General features: G+C 46.1%; 2 protein-coding genes and 1 non-coding gene across 3 annotated transcripts; 2 read left to right on the top strand and 1 right to left on the bottom strand.

Moving 5' to 3' along the window:
- Positions 1-428: 428 nt before the first annotated feature.
- Positions 429-501, bottom strand: TRNAR-ACG. The gene has a single exon. It is a non-coding gene; the product is annotated as a tRNA-Arg (tRNA).
- Positions 502-7,733: 7,232 nt separating this feature from the next.
- Positions 7,734-15,151, top strand: LOC123402100. Its single transcript, XM_045095978.1, has 2 exons — positions 7,734-8,163; positions 14,580-15,151. Exons 1-2 carry the CDS (start codon positions 7,816-7,818, stop codon positions 14,811-14,813), a joined length of 582 nt encoding a protein of 193 aa, XP_044951913.1. The 5' UTR covers positions 7,734-7,815; the 3' UTR covers positions 14,814-15,151.
- Positions 15,152-17,776: 2,625 nt separating this feature from the next.
- Positions 17,777-22,432, top strand: LOC123404942. The gene is made up of 2 exons (XM_045098844.1): positions 17,777-18,286; positions 21,342-22,432. The coding sequence occupies exons 1-2, from the start codon at positions 17,777-17,779 to the stop codon at positions 22,230-22,232; spliced, it is 1,401 nt and encodes a 466-aa protein (XP_044954779.1). The 3' UTR covers positions 22,233-22,432.
- Positions 22,433-23,781: the final 1,349 nt, after the last annotated feature.

Raw genomic sequence — 23,781 nt, 5'->3', positions numbered from 1 at the left:
AGTATTTCTGCAGATAGTTGATACAACACCTAGTGAATCCTCTTCCGAACTTTTGCTAACACCTAGTGAATCGTTTCGAAAATAGGATTTTTTCAGCTGCGTGGGCAGGAAAATAAGTGGCCTGGCTTTGCTGGTCCACCATGCATGCGGCCCACATACCAAATTTTGGACAAACCGTTATTTCTTTTATTGCAGACCGACACACAAAAATCTAGTACCAATTCATATAGAATGCCTTTTTCCGATACTATAATATCAAATAATGAAAGAAACCAATCAAAAATAATTTACTCAATAGAAAGGAATAGATAAGAGATATGCAGTAATGATTGAAGGGAGAGGAAAAAAAGTTCTGAGAGAACCATTTCTTCTGAGCAAAAATAATCTTGATTTTAAACTCCTGAAGAAATAAAACGTTGACAAACACTCGACTCCGCTGGGGATCGAACCCAGAGTCTCTGGTTTCGTAGACCAGCGCCTTATCCATTGGGCCACGGAGTCCTAATGAATGTATTTAAAAGTTAAGCTTACTCCATTAGATACTAGTGACTGAGTCATCATGCGGATTAGTGGAGGTTTAGTATGTGTGATCACTTGGCAATCGGACCTCGCATTAATATTACAACAAACCAACTGTAACCTCAGAGTGCAGACGCGCCTGTTGTACACGGCTGGTGCCATGGCCACGTCAAAAGATTGATCTGAGCCGACATGCCAAAACTAAACGTTTTTTTTAGAAGAGCTATGAACGTTTTTTTTAAAATGGAGGTAGTATGAACGTGAGGCCATTGTAGTGAAGCACGCTGTTCACTAAAACAAGATACTATCTTAGCATTATAATTTTTCTTTTAGAAGAGCTAAGCTTTGTAACTCAAAGTTTACATAGTTTAGGATACATAAAGGATCTTGAGGTTGATCTAACCATATGTGGTGCCCTTGATCTATTGAATGAAAAAGCTTGGCTAGCAAATGGGCTTCACGATCTGATGCCCAGCTGATACGTTCATTTTGCATCATGAATTACTATTGATATTTGAGTCATTCTTGTCTCTATTATCCTCTATTATCATATAATTCTTATGTCATTTCTCTCTGAATATGCAAGGTACATCACTGAGAGGGAAATATTTGGAAAGTGGAATTCTGGACTAGGAAACCGAGAAAAAAGACAGAAAAATCAACTTGCTCCAAATGACTTGAAACTTTACGAAGATTTTTCTGGAAATTTTGGGAATTACTGGGCCAGAAATAAACAAGAGGGGGGACACCCGGCGTCCACAAGGCAACAGGGCACGCCCACCGTCCATAAATTATCTGTCGGGATGAAACGCTGCCATCTCGAGGCGAAAACATGGGCATAGGCCCTTTTGCTCTTCGACAGACAGATTCTACCGGGGAAACTTCCCTCCAGGAGGGGAAGACCAAAGCCATCGTCATCACCAACGCTTCCTTCTTTGTGGAAGGACCAATCTTCATCAATATCTTCACCAGCATCATCTCATCTTCAACCCTTGTTCACCTCTTGTATTAAATCTTTGTCTCAAAACCTCAGATTGATACATGTGGGTTGCTAGTTGTGTCGATTATATCTCATAGTTGATGCTTGTTGGATTATTTGGTGAAAGATATTATGCTCATATCCTTTATTATTATTATTACGCCTCTGATCTTGAACATGTTGATGATGTGTGAGTAGTAACTATTGTTCTTGAGGACATGAGAGAAGTCTTGTTTTAAGTAATCATATAAAGTTGGTATTCGTTCGATATTTTGATAATATGTATGTTGCTATTTATCTTTGTGGTGTCATGTGAACGTCGACTACATGACACTTCACCACGTTATGGGCATAAGGGAAGTCACTGTAGAGTAACAAGTAGATAATGGGTTGTGAGAGTGACAGAAGCTTAAACCTCAGTTTATGCATTGCTTCATGAGGGACAGATTTAGATCCACACGTTTAATGCTATGGTTAGATTTACCTTAATTCTTCTTTCTAGTTGCGGATGCTTGCGAGAGAGGGTAACCATAAGTTTGTTGTTTGTTCAAGTAAGAACAAAACCTTAGCACCGGTCCACCCACATATCAAATTATCAAAATATCGAACGCGAATCAACTCAATATGATGAACATGGCTAGATAGAAATTTCCATGTGTCCTTGGGAGCGCTTCTTTATATAAGAGTACTTTTAGGCATGTCCTTTGCTATAAAAAGGAATGAGATACCTTGCAACACCTTTGTTACTATTGTTACTTGTCACTTGTTATGAATTATCTTGATACAAAACTATCTATCATTGTTACTTACAACACTTGAAGAGAATACCTTGTTGAAAACTACTTATCATTTCCTTATGCTCCTCGTTAGGTTCGACACTCTTAGTTATCAAAAGGGCTACGATTGATCCCTTATATTTGTAGGTCATCAAGACTCTTTTCTGGCGCCGTTGTCGGGGAGTGAAGCGCCTTTGGTACGTGGAAATTGGTAAGGAAACATTTTCTATACGTGCTCAAATTTACTATTGCTTGTCACTATAAACAGTCACCCTTTGAGTGGCTTGTTCGGGGTATCTTCGCCTCGGTCGGAAGTTCAGGAAATTGTTCCTCAACCTACTGAATTTTTTTATTATGAGATTCCTCCCGGTATGGTAGAGAAACTATTGGCTAATCCTTATGAAAGTTCAACTCATCGTGATTACCATTTGATATATGTCAATGAAATTTGTGGATTATTTAAGCTTTTAGGTCTACCCGGAGACAAAGTTAAGAAGAAAGTTTTCCCTTTATATTTTGAGGGAAAAGCATTAATGTGTTACAGGCTATTGGATGATATTGGATCATGGGACTGGAATCGCTTGAAGCTGTAATTTCATCAGAAGTTTTATCCTATGCATCTAATCCATCATGATCGGAATTTTATTTATAATTGTTGGCTTCATGAAGGATAAAGTATCACTGAAGCTTGGGGAGGCTTAAATCTATTATGCACACCTGCCCCAACCATGAGATCTCAAGAGAATTTATTATACAAAAAAATTATGCTCGACTTTCTCATGATGATCGAATGTTACTCTATATGAAGGAGACTATTGAATTTAGATGAGATCATTTGGAAAAGATTAAACACAGCTCTCAAGATTGGGAACTCAATGAAGGTAAAGAGTCAGGTATAAAGCTTAATTTTGATTGCGTTAAATCTTTCATGAAAACTTCTCCTTTTCGTGAGTTTAGAAATAAATATGGTCTTGGTTTTGAGATAGTAGCTACTTTGTGTGAATCTTTCGCTACCTATGTTGATCTTCCCAAGGAGAAGAGGTTTAAATATCATCCTCGCATTGAAAAATTACCTTAGGAACCTATTAAAGTTAAGAAGGGAGAAATAATTGTTAACCATGTTGATCCAATTGTTCCTACTACTTACATTGAGAGGTATCCAAACTTTCCACAAGTCAAACTACACCCCCTTCTCACTACTAATCGAAAACTAGAACATATAATTTTCCTCGCACCTTTGAACTTCATGATCTCTAATGGCAGCACTTCCTTGATACCATCAATTTCGTCCTCCCTTCTCTTAATCTACGCCTTCAAAGAACCATAGTCGTATTGCCTTTTGAAGAGTTAGGGGACGCATGACTTTGGGTCTCTCCGTTTTCAATATTCTTTGGAGGTTTCTTGTCCTAACCTCTTCTGTGCCTGAGCGCACAGTTTGGAAAGCTTGGCCCCACCCAAGGTCAAGTTTTTTGTGTGAGCAGCCATCCAGAATTGGATTTGGACCGCCAACAGATTGGTGAAGCGCGATCGGCCAAACTATGGCCCTTTGCCCTATCTGCAAGAGGGAGGTTGAGACCGTCAATCATCTCTTCTTCAAATGTCGGTTCTCCCTTAGGCTCTGGTGCAAAGCACTTTGGGAAACTTACTTTGAAAGAGTGATCATTTTGTTGTAACCGTGCCATTTGCAATGCTCTAAACTCTTCTTCTTATAATCAATCAACTAGATCATTGGTGACGCGCGTTGCCACGCCCGTCTATTTATACGATAAATTATATAATTTTTTATAAATATATAGACATATGAAATATATTATACTTGTATAGACATAACCTTATATTAGTCATTAATCAATAAAAATCTCACATATAATTAGATAAAAAAGTAAGGTTCACACACAAATTTGCTTGGTGTGACAACATACACATCGATGTATTCAGTAAAAAAACCAATCTATATTGCCAAAACAGATAATAAGTCGCAACACAAATAACATGAGACATAAATTGTATTCATGGCGCCTTAATGAAATGTTCAGATGCCTCTCTACACAGGGCCGTCATGTTCCGCAACAAAGAAAAATTAGACGGGCCTGGTGCACCAAGACATTTCTTGTGTAGAGTGCATCAAACTCACGAAGAAGAGCGCTGACAAGGATTTCAGTTAGTTACGAAATATACAAAATACCATAAATGGGATGTCCTTTGGTTCATAAGGGGGGAAAACATATCACCCACTAAATGAAACATTATCATTACAGTAGATCACATTGTTATGGTCAACACTTTCTTTCTATAGTTCTTCAGAAATTAGGGTTCACCATCTGCATGTTTCCGGTAGGAACTTTGTCAATACTCTGAACACCAGGAGAAGGATGCAACACGTTATGAAGCTCCAAAGTTGAAAAATCTTTAAGGCCCTATATACATGTTTTGACACTGATTCGCGCCTAAGCGAGTATAGGGGTTTTGTACGGGCACTGTATGGCAGGTACAACAGGACCCCGCCTAGCTAAAGAAATCAAGGTAAGACCAGGAGAGCAAGTTGTACGCCTAGTCAACGTATAACAACAACATCAGAAAATCTAAGAGACCAGAAGGGGAACCGAGATCTCACCTGCCTGAAGAAAGATACAGGAACAAACAGAGGAGGTTGGAGAAGGGGAACGACTGGACGAAAAGAGAGGAGTCCTTTGAACACGAGCCCTCGAGCGCATCAACTCAAAACCGATTCCCGCGCCTCGAGTCGATCCCAGCGCGAGCCTCACCTTGGCTCGATCCCACCTCGCATCGGGGCCAGATCAGCGTAGATCGGCCGCTCCTCAGCGCGTGTATCGGTGGATCTGCTTGAGTAAAATTTGGATCGAATCTCAAAACTAAATGCATGAGAAATTCGTGGAACATAAGAGATTACCAAAATCTCACCATGGACGATTGGAACCCCATCGTGGTCACCATGCCACCGGCCACCAGTTTCTCGGGACAAGAAAAGATTGAGGAAAATAATGCATGGACGTCCTTGCATCGTGGATCCAAAAGAACAGGCTCGGTTTTGGGTTGTAGATCCAAGAGGAGCTCACCATGAGCAGTGCCTCAACCGATATGAGAGTGGATCCCCTCCCCTTATAATCTTAAGGGTAAAGAAGATCACGGTGGCCGGGCGAAAATGAGGCGACGGACATCCGTAGACGATGGCGGCGCAACCTATGTCGTGGAGTGAGAACTAAGAGCTCGCGGTGGGAATTGAACAGGAGAGGCGAGAGGTCGGGTGGAAGGGGATGAACCAATCGTCGACATTGCCTGAGGTTGAGAAGCGGAGAGGCCCTGAGTGAACCGTTTTTTCGAGCCAGTAATAGATGGCTTTGACTTTGGACCCTCGGTGGGCTGAGAAAGCAGACCCATTTTATCAGAGGGCATGGTTTCGGCCACTGGAGCAGCAGCCCATTAGGACAGTTGGGCCAACAATTACAAAGTGCGCTGGAGGTGGCTCTATACATCATATCCGACGGTTAAAAACGCCTCGATCCTTAAAATGTACGGCCAAAAATGCAAATCGCTGAGAGGGCTTCCTTTAGGTTCGGTTTTACTGTCCTAAATAAGATAGATCTTTTATCTCGGTCAAATAAAAAAAACTTCTTCAAAGGTTTGGTGAAGGGATGGGACAGGGACGACGACGAGGCGGGGGACACGGACAAAATTTCTGTTCCAACCTTTTATGCTAACAAGATCAAGAATTGACCTCGTTTGCAAACAAATTTTAAATCTAACCTTTTTTTCATAACACCAACGTCCCTGGTGTTTAGTCTGCATGAAAGACGACAAGATTAGTGGCGTTTGGACCTGGCCCATACAAACCTAGCTGACGCTGAAGTGGCAAGGCAAGATGCCGTGGAGTTTGGTGTTTTGAGCTCTTCTATTACGAGTAGACAAGAAAGGCATGTGGAGCCTATTTGACTATTCTCGTTCAATGTTGGTCAGATCTATTATTTAATCTGTAATGAGGCAAAAAGCCAAAGTATCACGTTAGCAGAGAATGCACGGTTATTTTTCTTTTTTCACAAATACGTATGGCTTGAATGGATTAATCGTGTGTCAAATGACCGTGTATCTAAACTTTTTTTACATGATAATACGTGTCTTATTTATATTATAAAAATTATAATACAAGTCACGTACATACCGACCGTGTATTTAAAATTATAGTAACAGAACGCTAGCCTTTGCACAAAAAAACACCAGTTAAGAAATAAAATTACAAATAAAACCAAAAAAACCTCTGAACTTGGCACCAACGCTCGTCACTTGACAACGACGACGACTCAGGCGAGCCCAGCGTTAGAAGCTACAATGTTGTTTGCTACTACGAGCGACGGAAAAGTTCCAACCAAAAAAAACTAGGGCTGACCGGCCGAAATTTCGTGCGATGTGCCGGCGCCCAGTAGTGTCCTTCCTGATAAGACTAATTAACCTACTAAAGTTTGTTTTAAGTTTAAATTATTTTTCTAAATGTTAGTTTTTTTTATTTATTGGCATAATCACCACTGATGTATGATATTTTTTCAATGCTACATCTTCTAACAATAACAGAGAGAATGGACATCATTTTTTTCTATAAAGGCTACGAGGCGGACAACCGCCACTCGTTATCTTCCACTCTTGCCGCATTAATATATGTGTTTCTAGAAAGCACATTAATCATTAGTTCACATCATAAATATTATTTAAAATTTGTCACCATATTTTTTTATTTAGCATAACATTTTGTGGCAGACATGGAGCCATATTACTTTCTAGAATATACATGAACTTATTTTTTTTTCTATGTCAATACCTTCATCATGATGTAGGCAAGTCCTAGCCAAAAAATAAATCCATACCATCAATACTTGAAAACGAATCGTCATATTAATCTTCTAGAAATCCCTTCTCCTCCATCACACCTCATCCAAAATCGACTTGTAGATAAAATATTGTCGTTAGGCGACCAACAAGCATGCCACTAATTATGGAAATTAATCAATAGAATTATTCATGGAGCAAGCTCCATTATTGATGCATGCATGTAGCACAGTTTCTACATGAAGCTTAGCCCCCAAATGCCAAACCAGATTTTCTTGTCTACTCGTAATAAAAGGGCAAAAAACACCAGGTATCATGCCGTTTGCCCCAAACGCCAAGCTCCATGACGTTTACCATGCCATCTCAGCGCAGCTAGGTTAATGTGGCGTCTCCCGTGCAGACCGAACGTCAGGGACGTTGGCGTTATAAAAAAATCAGTTTTTTTTTATTCTACAAACGAGGTTAATTCTTGAATTTTTTTTTGTGAATACAAAAGGTTAGAACAGAAACTTTGTCCGCGGGGGATTGGGGTTGTCGGGAGCGTGTTTTTTGGCCCACATCCACGGCCCACAATGCATTGTGGCCCGCCCGACAGGTTTGGTTCCCCATCGCCCAACAGACAGATAAGGATAAGGTGGCTGTCTCGCTCACTCCCCTGAAGAAAACAAAGACGAGCTCCCTCCCCTCTCCCCTCCAGCTCCTCCGATGGCGGCCACACCTCACTCGGTGACCACCCTCGACGACGTGGAGGGGCTGCTGCGGTACTCTACGGGGAAGGGGGCGGAGGTCCCCTGCTGCCAGCTCGAGGAGGACGCGGCCATCAACGCCGCCGTCAAGGTCAAGGCCATGGTCGACTCCGGCGCCGTCCGCCTCGTCAACCCGTGGATTCTGGCCAACAAGCTGCACTTCAAGGCCGCCGTGCAAGAATGGGTAGATGAGATGATCGACCGGTTGCCGTTCTCGCCCCGGGAGATGCAGGCCCTGGACGAGAGCATCGCCATGCTCAAGAACAGGCTCCAGACCCCCTACGCCGTCGCCTACCCGGGGTCCATGGTGAGCCAGTCCCCGTCTCTCCCCCCCCCCCCCCCCCCCCCCCCCCCGTTTTTGGCTGCTGCTAATTCATTGATATTCTCTGTTGGTTGCAAATTGTTTTGTTATATTTGGTTGCTTGTCAAGAGTACGTGGCATCAGGTTACAAGTACGCGGTAGCATCGGAATCCAATGTAGGTACGCTATCATTTACCCCGAACCGAAGGTCAATCAGTTATGGCAAGAAAGGGCTGGTCTTTGATTTTCATTTACCCCGAATCCAAGGTCAACCAGTTAAGGCAAAAAAGAGCTGTTCTTTGATTTTCATTTACCCCGAATCTAAGGTCAGTCTGTTAAGGCAAAAAAAGTGCTGGTCTTTGATTATCTCATTTACCTGAAATCCATTGTCAGTCAGTCAGTATTATATTCTCCATTGGTTGCAAAAAAGTCCGCTACAATTTGGTTGCTTGTCAAGAGTGCGTAGTATCAGACTACAACTAATTTGGAGCTACACTATCATTTATCCATTGTAATTATCGGTTGTCCTATGTGATGATGCGGCCTTGCGGATACATGATCTCCGTCTTGGTTCTTTTGCGATGGTTATGCAATTTCTTCTCTGCTACCCAGTTTTATTCTTTGTTCTGCATTCCCATGTTATCACTGCTGAGAAATAAGTTCTGGACTAAGAGAGCATATTATTTTTCCACACATGTCTACAACATTAAAGAATAATAGTTACCATTTTGTGTAACTCATCTAACTACTGTGCTACCAATACCGACTTACCGAGCCCTGCCATGTCTACTTTGTTACCGATGCTTTATGTATGTAATGAATTTTGTTGCAACTCAGCTCTTTTTTGTTGTTGTGCAAGATGATAGAGCAATATCTTAATAAGCATGTAAATGGAGAGCTTGTGGTATTGTAGAATCTGCTCATGAGGTCACAGTGGTTCTAACATTCTTTGATTGGCTCACGCTTTGAGCATCAGCAGCGGCAACTCTTGCAAAGCTATTGCCAAAGCAGCATAAAGATTGCATTTTCATGGAGCTATCTTGTGCTTCCAGTAGTAGTAGTAGTAGGTTTCGGGCAGCAGTTTGGAAATTTCGAACTGGTCTTTGATTATTTCATTTACCTCAAATCCAAGGCCATTCAGTTTCCCTTTTACCATATTTTCACGAGAGTGGATTTTCAGCACCCGGATGAACAGTAACACCGAAACAAATACTCCCTCCGTCCCGAAATATCTGTCGCAGGTGACATAATTTTTGAACGAAGTATAATTTTTCATTTACACCCTTTACATTTTAAATAGCTAGCAATCCAGTATTAACATCGTCGTGATCCCCAGACTCCCCCTTTCCCTTCCGTGATCCAGCTCGCCGTGATTCCAGCTCGCCGTGATCTCTGCACCTGCCCGCGATCCCACCTCCCTGTGATTTCCGCACCTGCCCGCGATCTCGCGTGAGCTTCGTGGTACATATCTCAATCCTCGCCGGATCTCCTGCTCGAGGCCCTCCGCCGGCGCCGGAGCTCCTGCTCGAGGCCCTCCGCCGGCGTCGGAGCCCCTGCTCGAGGCCCTCCGCCGCTGCCGACCGAAGCCCCTGCTCGAGGCCCGCCGCCGCTACCGACCGGAGCTCCTGCTCGAGGCCCGCCACCGCCGGCCGAAGCTCCTGCCCAGGCCCCTCGCCGTCGGCCCACCTCCGTCCCTCTACTCCAGACGCGTCGCCTCACCAAGCTCCTCGACCAGCGCCTGGCTGAGCTCCAGCGCCTCGCGGAGCTCCTTGACCAGCGTGACTAGCCGAGCTGCAGCTCCTCGACCAGCACCTAGTCGACCTCCGGTGCCTCGCGGAGCTCCTTGACTAGCACCTAGGCTGCAGCGCCTCACCAATCTCCTCTTTCGGTGCCTCGCCAAGCTCCTCATACGGCGCGTCGCCGAGCTCCTTGTCCAGCAGAAACTGAAGAATAAGAACCTCATAAAAATGAACCTGAAGAGTAGTGTTAAACCAACAAGAACCTAAAGAAAGTCACTATTGAGGTGAGACTGCTGAAAGTACAGGTTTACAAATGTCATGTTTTGATTCTTGGATCATGCATATATTTTGCCATTCCAACTCAGTTTAGACTAATGCAGTTTTTTGGCATGAACAATTTTGAAGTGTTGATAGAAATAGCATTGGCGAGAACTGAAAGATTATGCAGCCTACATGACATATGGGATTGGTTCTATATGACCGGCACACAAGATTCGAAAGTTGATGCATGTATTTCCAGGAGTTCAATTGCTTCTACTACAGTTGCATTAAACTTGATTCTTGTATCATAGTGATGCCCAGGAAGAAGGGTCGGTGCAGAGACCACCAAGTATGCACAGTATTTCGACAGTTTTGTAACAATGTGACAGTTTCAGAACATGGTAAAGCAATGGTGAAAAGAAAAGGCTAAAGCAGAAGAGAAAGAGATGACGATTTGCGACTCACTAGTGGATGAGGAGCCTGGTGATCTGCGCCGTGGGACTGGGAAGCGTGGCAAGCCATGATCTGAAGCTTATGGCGCCCTATAGCGTTGTACAGGATGATCTCCGCGACCGTGTAGTCTTCTTCCTGGTTTAATGACAAACTTCTCATGAGACATCACTAAAGAAAATCAACAGGATATCAACTAAAGCAATTAATGGAACAAATGCAGTAAAACTACGAACTGTGGCTTTCTTTGAAACAAATAACAGAACTATCTTTCATATTGTGTTTGTTAACAAATGTGACAGTTTCAGAACAAATTTCTGTACTTCTAGAGCTCAACAAATGTGATAGTTTCAGAACAAATTAACTGAATGTTAAATTTTTGTTAGGAATTCGCCATGAATATGACAGATCTGAACTTGAATCCTCCGCAAGAGGAGGATGGAGTATCTGAAAATGAAGAGGAGGATCGACTCATCGTCATGGATATGGCAGATCTGAACTTGACTGATTGCAGATCACCGAAAAATATCCGAGAATTGGTAGAAGGTGTGGAGGAAGAGTTCGAGAATTATGAGGTCGACAAGTTGTTCAGAAGTTTTGTGACCCTACAAGCGGTTATGGTTGAGGTCATGAAAAACAAAGAGGAAATAATTACAACCTCCCACACTTGCACAAGGATCGGCGTCAGAACGAGGGAAGGCTAATCATCTTTCTATCTTGCAGTGCTGAGCTAGTTGTTGAGACTCGGGCCTTTATAGGAGAAGGGCAATAGAGGGGATGTTTATGTGTATGTCAACTCGAGTATGTGTGTGTGTGTCAACTCAAGTATGTGTGTATGTTTATGTGTATGTCTTGTGAAAGAAAAGGAAAAGAAAGGAATTCGTATTAATTTGAATTTTTTTCGTATTTATATGATTTGTTGGAACTTATTTGAAGTTGTTGGAATTTATTTGCATGTTCTTTCTTCATTTTTTAAAACATCCTTAAGGTTTCTAGAGAGACTAGGCTGCAAATTTTCCTTTTCATCAATGTTCTGATCTGATCTACGTACATCTCTACACCTAGCTTAACTCTTGCCTAATGATTTTCTGCCCAAAACCAGTTTAGCTTCAGATCACCTTCTAGCATCTGTACAACATGCATAATGCGAATACCAACTAGTTCTATTCAACTCCTTGAACAAACAACAGTCCATACAACTCCCAACTCCTAACTGAACATTAGTAGCAGTTGCACAATACAACAGTTTTGGTAAACTCCTAACTGAAGATTAGCAGCAGTTGCAGAATACAACAGTTTCAGTAAACTCCTAAGTAAAGATTATCGCTGTCTTCCAGCACAAGCTTATCAGTGCTCCATTAAAATAAATCCCAAAAGATCATGTCAATGCAGCAAATAATATCGACATGTGCATATGTTGCAAAATTCATTTCCTGCTGAATGACTGAAACTTCAAACGGCAGCGCTAACATCTAAGAGAAATGCACCCGGCAGCGCCGAAGTAGTAGCAAGAATAAAACCACAACCATTACAAACTAATGCCATTGCAGTAATGAAATGTAAAGCAACTTAAGTTACTGCATTCTGCATAACACTAATGGAGTATTTGACCAAAACGAGAGCAGTGCAGTGCAGATGAAAGAAAAGAAGGTGACTTGCAGAAGGGAAGGGAGCAGAGGCATGACCTCGGGCTTGCAGGCCTTGCAGAGGGAGCCTAGGGAGTTGTCGAGCGCGGAGGCGTCCTCCCTGCGGGCGCCGCTGCCGTGCGGCAGGACATGGAGCAGCGTGAGGAAGTACCCCCGGTTGGCGACGTGGGTGAGCGCCCACATCATGGCGTGCTTGGCCCTGTAGCTCTGGTCCACCACCACCATCACCTGCTTCCTCCCGACCGGCGACCGCCGCGGCATCCTCCGGCGCCCGGCAGAACCCGCCGCCGCCGCAGCTGCGCCAGTGGCCCCTCGCCCGCGCCTTCTTCCTCGACCACCTCCTCGACCCCCACCTGCCGGTGCCGGTGCCGCCTCCGCACTCCCACTCTTCCGGCTGGAGCGGCGCCGGTGCCAGCGCGCTGCCGCCGTCGCTGGAGCTCAGCTGGCGCAGGAAGGGCCGCGCCCACGCCGCCAGCTTGTCGTCGTGCAGCAGCGCGAAGAAGATCCCGTCTCGCTGACGCCAAATCCGGCGATTCGTCGCCGGCTTGGAACAAAAGGTTCCATTTTTGGTGGAACACAGAAGCAAAATTACCAACTGCGATGTGGCAGAGAGGCAAGGGGAGAGGCGAGATCTGAGAGGAGGACGTCGGCCGGTGATGGAGAGGTGAGGGAAGAGGGGTAGCTGAGAGGAGCCCGGCGGCTGGTGACGGCGACGGCGAGGCGATAGCTGAGAGGGGTGAGGAGAGTGAATGCGGGGAGCTGAGTGACAGAGACGAGTCGGGAGTGCGGGTTGAATACGGAAAAAAGCGAGGTTGTTTCTGCAAAATGACCAGTTGCGACAGATATTTCGGGACGGAGGGAGTAGAATTTTTTTTTAAAGAAAGCTGAAACTTTGCAAGATCAAAGATGATCAAACTTTCTAGGTGCTTGCAAGTTTTATAGGGGGGGGGGGGGGGGTTGCCTAGGCACCCGGGTGCTATTACACCTTTCTCTATTTTTATTGGTAGGAATACTTCTTTATTATATTATATCTGTAACCTGCATTTTTTTCCTAGAATTTGCTTGCTTGCCAAGAGGGCCTGGTATCAGCAGATTACAAGTAGGTGGTAGCATCCGTATCCAATGTAGCTACACTATCATTTATCCTTTGTAATTATTGGTTATCCTATGTAATGACGTGCTATTGTGGATACAGGACCTCCTCCTTGGTTGTTTTGCATTGATTATGTGTTTCTTTCTTCACTTCCCCCAAATTGTCACTTGTGTGTAGACTAGTTCGTTATGGATTCACTCTTGACTTAACTTGCAAGATTGTGCTATAAGGAGATCCTGTCTAGAGGTGCTCGTATGTTGTTTTCTTCTCAAGGAAATCTGTTCCATTTTTCTGTTCTGGTTCTTGTTTGTTCCCTTCTACTATTCCTTAGATAAACGAATTTGGTTGGTGCTTCCACATGAACTTTTAGATGATAGATGTACACTGTTACTCTTGTTAACTTAAGTGCTAATTTTTGTATTTGCACACTATTATATCGCTTCTTATGATGAAATTTGAATGGGACCCGAAAATAGCAATTTGTAATTGCCGCTTCACTGAAATTTCATTGGCATGTGGGAGAGTGGCATCTGTCTTGAGTCTTTTCCTTTTCCAAACTACACTGGCCAATTTGCTTCTTTGTCAACAAGCTCCCGATCGGGAGCTAAGACGCCTCATTATTGTTTTCACTGCATTCCCATGTTAGCACTGCTGAGAAATCACTTTTGATTAAGATTTAAGAGATAGTGTTCTTATTCCACATCTCGACAATGTTAGAGAATCAATTTTCACCCTTTCATATCTGGACTGCCGGGCTGTCAAAACCGAGGCCTGTCGTGACTACCGTGTTACCCATATGCTTTGTGCATGTCATGACTTTTCTTGCGACTTATTTTTTGTTGTTGTCCAAGATGATAGACCATATCTTCATAAGCATGTAAATGGAGAGGTTTTTGTGTTGTAGACTCTCCTATGAGGTCACAGTGGTCCTCACATTCTTTGATCGGCTCACCCTTGTAGCATCCATAGCAGCAACCCTTGCAAAGCTATCATCCACTATCTTGTGCTTCCAGTACTAGCAGGTTTCAGGGCATCAGCTTGAAAATTTGAGTACAAGATTTCATTGCATCAATTCCTGACATCCAAACAACCAGTTGTACACACCGAATCCCTTCCAATCTCCAATCCTCTTGGGGGTGGAAAACCGCTACTGCGAAGCGATCCCTTTGTTTCCTTTTTTGTTCCATCTCATTGGTGCTAATTTATTGATGATATTCTTTGGTCTCTGCACAGGAAGAAGAAGCAATAAACTCTGAGGTGCAGTCTCAACGGGTGTCGTGGGCTATGGACCTCAAGGGGCTGGAGGTTAAGAAGAAGGTGCTGGAAGAGCAAGGACCGGTGGCACTGGAGTCGTTCCATGGCCTGCTTGACATTACGCTGCAGATGCCTTCATTCATGGGCGCCGGGAGCACAGACTACAAGTTCCTCACCCATTCTGGTCAGCTCGAGCTAGATGACATGGAATAGAACCATTGAGTTACTACTAGCTAGCTACCGTATGCTTTGCTCGAATGTCAGGTAGACTCCATTGCCATTTTGACCGTGAACTGTCTATCTATCTATCTATCCTGGGCCAGAAGTTAGTTTTATATGTAGGTCAGGTAATGAGAGTACTGTCTCTCCTCTGAATGATCACCGTTTGCAGAAAAGAACGGCCGTGGTTAACCGGCGTAGTGGTCGTGAGAACCTTGAATGGATGGTGTGCTTTGTGGTTGTGGAATTGGTAGCTATGGAACCTTCCTGGGTTATGTGTGTAAGCTAGTGTTGTTGCTTGATTGCTAAGTACGCATGTTGCTATTTCTGCATGTTTTGCTATGTTGTGCATGTGCTTGATCTGATTCAGTCCCTTGAGGCCCGGTTTATATTTGATTTCGTATCGAATCCGCTCGAGGAATTCAGCCGGGCTTGTTTCCACGCACTGATGGGATCTGCTTCTGTGCACCGTCTATGGCTGCAAGCAAGTGTCCTGTCGAACCTGAAGTACAAATAGATGGAGTCCCATGGCGCAGTGTGTGTTTCTGAGTCTCGAGCATTTCTCTGAAAGCCTAGGAACTCCACAGGTTTTTTTCTCTTTATCTTGAGAAACACTACTCCACGATCATTCCACGATCGTGCCTACCACGTACGTACGTCCTGACGCCATGCATGCATCGATCATTCCACGATTGTGCCTACCACGTACGTACGTACGCACGTTGCGTATAAAAATGCATGCATACGTGAACGGACGAACGATCGATCGATCGTGAACGTTCATGCGCTCCAACGAACGATGGCGTTTGACTGATTAACTCTGAGATACCATCACGTGCATCATGTATGTACGCATGACATCAACGGCGGGCACCGGCCGGCCTTCGGAAGAAACACACAAAAGGGAAAAGGTCTACCACAAAGTCCGTCTTTCTCCTTGATAAAAGTCGTTATTTACGTGCTCCTTTTGCTCTCATTGTCTTTACGGTGTTTTGATCTTCTCCTTTTTGCCATTTGAATGCATCCTCGACGGCTGAAAAAGCTTTCCATTTTTACGTACTAGCTACCACCCAATACGAATGGCACCCACCGAATCTAGGGCCGGGTTTGGCACCCCCCATACCCGCACCCGTGTCCCCGCCCACGCCACAACGACCCGCCCCTATACCCGCCATCGGGTCTCATTCTCCACCAGACACGCGACCCGTCGGGTTTGCAGGACCCGGTGATGGCGGAGCTCGAGGAGCCGGAGTTGGGGACGAGGTGATATCGGGAGGTGGCGGCGGCTTCCAAGCGAGGTAGAGGGGATCTTGGGAGGATGTAAGGCAATGACATGTGAGGTCCACATGTCCTAGTCGGGTGTGCGGGTTCGCGGGTTCAGGTTTGACACCCTCATACCCGCCTCAGCTATACCCGACGGGTCTGGAACTTTACCTCTAAGCAGACATGCAGATGGAGATCATAGCCAAACCCTCCCTATCTAGTGCGGGTATCTGTCGGATTAGTGGGTATCGGGTACCATTGCCATCCGGAAGAGTCTCCCATCCGACATAGTGGCATACAGAACCCCCACAATAGTTTCTTAGTTGAAAGGTTAGCCAAAGTTGAAGTCAAAATGCATGAAGGACCTGTATAGTATAAGCTAGAAGGGGTGGAAGAACAGACCTGACAATTTTATGCATGGATTTCAATAGGCTTTCACACATGTAAAAATGGGTGAGAGTGTATGTTGTTTGGCTGAGACACATGCGTTTATATATGGGCTTAATGCCAACGTTTATTTCATTGCATGAGTCACGCTTGATCTCTATGGTTCAATGACTTCAATCCGCAACTGTACAACCCATAAGATCAAACCAAACTCAAGCAAAATATCACAATTGATACAAACATATTTGGTCTGATCATCAATCACATGCTTATACCCCTAAACAACATATTTAGCATCCCCTCTCAATCATAACTTATCTAAGTTGAGAGTGAGCCTGCAAGCTTCTAGTTGTTTCATAAAAAGGGCTTTGGTAAAACCATTTAAAACTTGGTCACCCGTGGAAATAAAATAAATATGTAGCAATTTACTTGCCACGCTTTCTCGTAAAATGTCAGTCCACTTCTATATACTTCACTTTTGCATGAACCACTTGGTTAGCAAACCAGTATGTTGCTTCAAGATTATCACATCATTATGATGCAACCCTTTGGATGATCTACACCCAATTCCGTTAACAACGTATGAACATAGATTACATTAGTTGTTGCACTTGCAATGAATTTGTATCTAGCCTCATTAATTGACCTAGAAATGTGGCTTGTTTCCGAGCACTCATGGAAACAATATTACATAAAAAAAAATACTACAAAGCCACCAGTTCACTTCATGGCATCCGGACAACTTGCCCATTTAGCATTAGAGAACATGCTATTAAGTGTTGAATTTGACTGCATGCACAAGCCTTATTCCAAAACTTGATGTATGTCTCAAATACCTAAGAATTGTTTTACCGCAATCCAATGAACATTAGTACCAGATATATTCCGAGTCGTTGGATGAAGATCTAAAGGCTATCGACGAAAGTGACTGATGCAAAAGAAATAAAAATCAGGCGGTACGTCCCAACCCAAAGGAGAAAACGTGGCAGGAGAGGAAGTTGCGTTGCTCGTGAGTATCCGGCGAGGAGAGGGGCGCAATATGTAGTAGCACGAGCGGCCAAGCCAAGCACCAAACCGCCGTGACCCACGACCCTCCCTCGCTCGCTCGTTAGATCAAAAAAGGAGTTCGCTCACGCCATCGGCCATCGTCCCGCCACCGCCACCGCCCGTCCCCGGCTTCCGATCTCGCGACCAGCCGAGACGAGACCCTCCACCAACGCACCAGCAGCAAGCACGCCTTTCCCCCGCGCCACCCACCACCCTACCCTCCCCCCATCACCTTCTAGCTCCTCCTCCTCGCCATCGCCATGAAGCCGGCGGCAGGCGGCACGGCCGAGCACGCCCACGCGCCGTCCTCGCCGCGCGCGGCCCAGCGCCGGCGCCTCGTGGTCGTCCTCGCCCCGCTGCTGCTCTTCCTCGCCGCCGCGCTCTCCTTCCCCTCCGCGCTACGCCTCCCGGCCCTGCGCTTCCCGCCGCGCGCGCCCCGCCACCACCGCGCTCTCCCTCGCTCTCCGGCGCGCCGGGGCGGGCGCGTGGCGGTGTGCCTGGTGGGCGGGGCGCGGCGGTTCGAGCTGACGGGCCCGTCCATCGCGCGGCACGTGCTGGGCGCGCCGGCGCTCGACGGCCGCGCGGTCGACGTGTTCCTGCACAGCCCGCTCGACGCCGACGCCTACAAGTTCTCCCTCCTCGCGCGCGCCGTCGGCGACGACGACACGACGACGCTCGCCGCCGTGCGCGTGTTCCGGCCGGCGCCCGTGGAGGAGACCCCCGACCGCGCCCGCGTCCTCACCGCCGCCAACTCCCCCAACGGCATCCAGGTCCGTACCCTACACCCGCCATGCTCTATACCTGTCTTGCTGCTTCCCTGCTCTTCAACCTCGATCGAAACTATTCTCGACCGATCGCTCTCGCGCTTGCTTCGCCTTGCTGCAAACATGTTTTGGGTTCTCGGATCGATTTGATTCCGCTGCGTGCTCCCTTGCGGCGCATGCATTGCATCTAGTATCTAGTAATCCAGAGCATATTTCTTAGTAGTTACTTCCTTTTCAATCAATCAAACAAAGGAAAAAAAACTAGCACCGGATTAAACTATCGCTTGGGGTTTTGGTTGCGATCTGTCGCGTGCCACGCGGGCCAGATTGGATCGATACACCGCAAAGATATTTTAAACACAAGGAACGATCTCGAATTCTCGATGATGATGATGATGATCATGCGTGAGTCCGATCGGTGAGACGGAGGCAATTAACCAAACTAGTAACTGCTGCTTAATTTGGACGGGGAATCGTAATGCAGACGGTTTCTCCTTCTTCTCTCGTATCTCTACCTGCGAATAATAGTAATTCAGGTCAGGTCAGGCAGACGGTTTCAAAAGTCTCATTTTCGGTCCAGGCATCGCGGCCCTTTGTGGCACTCGTGTCGACATAGGAAAATAGCAAGTGCCAAACCTGACACGATCCCTCTGACATAAATGTATGAATAGATTGCTTGAGATGGAAGAGAGATTACCATCCATCTCGTCCCATGGCCCCCATCAACTTCTCCTACTTAAAAAATCGAAACTGACGTCGGCGCGCGCGTTCTCGTCGTAACTGAAACCCGGTGGGTCGGACCTAGAGAAGCCGCGGGGCCCCGCCGGCCTTCCTGCCTACCCCTGGAAAACTGACACCGTGGTCCCACTAGACCCATCATGATCTTCTTTTCCATATTGTATGCTGAATTTTAAATTTTGGGAAAAAAATAATATATGAAAAGGGGATTTCCATGCATGCAACCTATCGACAGATGGACACCGGTGGATGACGGCGGGTTGTAACACTTCAGATAATGGATGCGTCTAGGTCTCAGTCGACTGAGACTTCGCAAAGTCTCGGTCAAATAGTATAGTATGCAAGAAGAATAAAATTGAAAAAAAAACTATATGCACGAATCTCAATGCAAAATCAACGGATTATAGTATAAGTCTCAGTCGACTGACTTTTAGCAAACCGTAAAATAATATATTTATGATGAGTTGGAAGAAAAAAGATGAGAGAAAGGAGTAGCACCGGGCTACAAACTAACAGTGGGCTAACACGTGCTTCTATACACTTGTGAGAGAGGATGATGAGACTTGTATCAATAAAAATAGTATTTATTTACATGTACCTATTATACTTGCCGGTTATAAGCTTAGCTATAGATGACGTGTCAACATCATACAGCCAGCAAGTGGCTGTATTATTAACCATGCTTTAAAGGGGTATAAGCGTCAATCGAAGCCGATAAGATGCTACCGTCAGGGGGCAAGGAAAAGAGAAACCGATCTGGTTTGGTTTGGGTTTGGTTTGCTATATGTATGTGACAGTGCCGCGCGCATTTCATTATCGATCGGTTTCACCGTCTGCTTTTCAAAGCCGACCGTGACATGTTGTGAGCTCAGGTTTCAGGAAGGGTTTGGCGCACCAAACACGTACTCGTCCAAGTGGCAATATTTGGCACCCACTCACGGGCCGCGTTAGGCTTTCTTAACTAACTTTGTGTGTGTGTGTGTGTGTGGCCTGTCACGTAGCACGACGGCGCGCGACCCGCCGGGTTTCTTGGGGTTCACCGGCCGCGCGTCCCACGCCGGCGGCGGCGAGTCAAAGTCGATTCGAACGGTAGTAGTTGTCAACGCGCCCGCACCAAACACGTACGTACTCATCTGACACGTATGCGTATATAAATATACAGGCGGCGACGACTTGTCAGGAAACGGCCCAGCTACTGGTACTGGTAGGTGTAGTACATACGTATGATTTCATTCTTATTTTTGAACCTAGTACCACGTACGTAGTGCTTGTGCTTGCATGGTATAGCAGAGGCACAAATCGTTTCGGTTGGTCCTAGTAAGTGCTCCATCGATCATCCCCGACGTAGTGCGCGTGATGCATGCATGGGCGACTCCAGAGTCCAACGGCGGCTTAATTGTGAGGAACCATTAGCATGATGCACGCTCATGGATGATGTATGTATATCCACGGCGCTTTCAATCGATAGAATGGAAGAAAACAAGCCTTGTCGGATAAAGCCTGCCTACCTTCACACAACAAAAGTAAAGTTGATATGTGTGTATGGGCTCCAATTCATTTCATCCATCTTTTTCATGCTGCACGCCTCGCTTTCTTTGCATGCATATGTATCCTCGAAAAGCCTCCCTTTTACCCGTTTTAAATTTTATAAAAAAGGCATCCTTTGTTGGATAGCGTCGTTGATTTGAGTTCCTTTTAATTTGAACAACAACTAGCTAGCATCTTGATTACAAATGCCCTTGTACAAAAGGCTTAACATTTGCAGACAAAATGCACTTTGTGTGTCCAGGCGCTTCGGACATTAAGATTAGATAGCAAAAGGTAGTAACGGGGTAAGTGGCACTACTTAATCCGGCTGCCCGTCTGCCCAACATCCAAAGATTAATTAATTATTAGTGATCCATCATGGTCATCCTTGACCAAATTAATCTAAGATATTTCTCGCAGAACGAACGTGCAAATCCTACTCGTACTCCACCGTAGCGTCGTGAAGAGCCAAACTGGCATCTTACATTACGACTGCTCAGCCTAATCTAGTGGGTTACGTATACTAATAAACATGGCTTAGCGTGTGATATCAGTCAGTGTTCCACTGTCATGTCAATGCTTAAGCAAGGCATATGCGCCACACATGGAGTGCTACCGAACCACTGACGCCAGATGATTGATTAACATACAGCAATCTTGCAGCTTGCATGCAGCAGCACAGCACATGCATGACAGCAGCCAAGCTGTGGGCTCCCTCGACTAGTTTTCTCTTAATCCACTATGATTATGTTAACATGAAGCCTGATTATTAGTGTAATGGTACGCATGCATGCAGGGCCTGCTGCAGTACTTCGGGCTGGTGGAGGGGTGCCTGGACCTCATCCGGGAGCGGGAATCCCGAGGCAACTTCACGTACGCGTGGGTCCTCCGAACCCGGGTCGACGGCTACTGGACGGCGCCGCTCACGGCCGCCGACGCGCTCCCGCGCTCCGACGCCGTCTACGTCGTCCCGGAGGGCTCCTCGTTCGGCGGCCTCAACGACCGGCTCGGCGCCGGGCGGCGGGCGGCCTCGGCGGCCGCGCTGTCCCGCGTGTCCATGCTGCCCCGGCTGGACGCGGCCGGGTACAGGGACCTCAACTCGGAGGCGTCCTTCAAGGCGCAGCTGGAGGTGGCCGGCGTCAAGCCGCTGGAGCGGCGGATGCCCTTCTGCGTGCTGAGCGACCGCCGGTACGAGTTCCCGCCGGCCGGGTTCGGCGTGCCGGTGGCGTCGATGGGCAGCCCCGGCCCGCTCAGCGGCGCCAAGTGCCGTCCGTGCCGCCGCCCCGTGGCCTGCGGCGGCGCCGGGGATGATGATGATGATGAGGAGGAGTGCGCGGTGGCGAGGCTGGACCGCGCGTGGAGCTGGACCGAGTGGCGGAACGGGACGCTGGAGCTGTGCGACGCGAGCGGGCCGTGGGAGCGCGGGTGGGAGGAGGTGTTCGACATGGCCGCCGGCGAGGAGGCGGCCGCGGAGCGGCGGAGGGTCGCGGGGATGGGGCTGGAGGATTGCGTGGCGGAGATGGAGGCGCTCAGGGCGCGGACCGAACGCTGGGACGCGCCGGGCTCCGACGAGATCTGCCGCCTGGGGCTCGCGCCGGCGAGCCGCTCCGGCTCGACCTCGTCCTCCGACTCGTCTGCTTCCTCGTCGGACGGAGACGGTAAAAAACAGCTGATCGAACAGCCTTGACTTGTTTCTTGTGCTTGGGCGAACATTTGTACAAAATCTATACAGGGATAAATTAGCGATGTATAGAATCAGCTGAGCTCGAAAGTCCTGCTTGTAAGTAATTTGTAACGGCGGGAGCTTCGCGGGCATTTTGCGTGTGAATAGCTTCATTTTGCGCGGGAACACAGTAACTCAACGAGATGTCTAAATTCCGAACCATCGATTCTGTGCATCAGATACGGACGGATGGGATGCCGCCCGATCCGGATCTTGCGGCCGCGGTTGTTGTTTCGCGTGCGCGTGCAGGCGACGTGTGATCGGCTGGTTGACCAGAGGTATTTTTTAGCGCAACACGCGGACCCAGAAAGGCAGAACGCTCAACGTGGAATCGAACTGACAAGATGCGCCGCATAGTTCTGGTAAGGACATCTCCAACAGGTTGTTGGTTAGCTTGTTAGTAAAATATGTCATGTCATCAGTCAATATCTTAACATACAACTACTTCAATGGATTGTATCTAGTTTGACCAATAAGATGCGAGGTAATAAATAAGGTGCTCTCTTATTCTACATTAGAGCTTGTGCAAGGGTGTTGGTTAATTTATATACAACCTTGTTCTCTTTCCTTATTTATTGCATGACATATCATAAAAAATCATATGTGTCAAAATTATCAACAACTATCTTACAATCATTGAAGATGCCCTAAGCCTGGTACAATGCAAGACGCTTAGAAAAAAAATGATTAAATAAATAAATCAGTTCCTTTTAAGTATTGTAGTTTATTTGTAGAGGATAGATGCCTACGGCTCACAAAAATCCGGTTTATTTTGTAAGCACCTTCGGAAGCACCTAATATTGTATAAGGCTTTGGTACATCCTTAACAGACGCGTCCTATTTTTTTTTTATATAACATAGATTGAAATAGTGTTCTTAACGTTTTGTAAAGTGTTTGTTCCAACGCGCACTGCAAAATATTGCTTTAATCGGGCGGTCTCACTTGCAGTGGCTAGCCCGCACAATCCAAGGCCTTCAATATGCAGTTTGGAAGACAGTGCGTCCAACATCTACAGCACGGTGCGAATGTTTTTTATGCGCGCTCTATTTTATAACCTGTATTGGAGCACTATCTTTTGTCTCCGGTTCAAAAAAACGCTGACTTTTAATGCACGAGGCTTTTTTTGGGCGTCCGTTGAAGATGTTTTTCGCACTCGTTGGGTCATTCACCACCTTTCCAAGCTCAACGATGGAGTGCCCAATGAAGGAGTGACCAAGGATGATGTGCCCAAGGGTGGAGTGTGAGCAAATCTCAGCTGATTAACCTAGTTGACCATATTTTATTTCATTTGGTCAGAAAAAACATGCCCCTATATATATATGTGATGTATGGAATGTAACTTCGATCTTATGTGATGTACTGGATTAATATGGATGCATGACCCTATAATATGTGAACTTTTAAGATGTATCGGATATTGATTTATGTGTACTCTTTATGATCCTGATGGATTTATGTAGATATAATTATGTACCATAAGCTGCTTCTATACTATACAGGCAAACAAGATGC

The sequence above is a fragment of the Hordeum vulgare genome, chromosome 6H (assembly GCF_904849725.1).
Source record: "Hordeum vulgare subsp. vulgare chromosome 6H, MorexV3_pseudomolecules_assembly, whole genome shotgun sequence".
NCBI classification, from domain to species: domain Eukaryota; kingdom Viridiplantae; phylum Streptophyta; class Magnoliopsida; order Poales; family Poaceae; genus Hordeum; species Hordeum vulgare.
The sequence above is the reverse complement of the archived record's forward strand: the minus strand, read 5'-3'. Positions and strand labels throughout refer to the sequence as shown.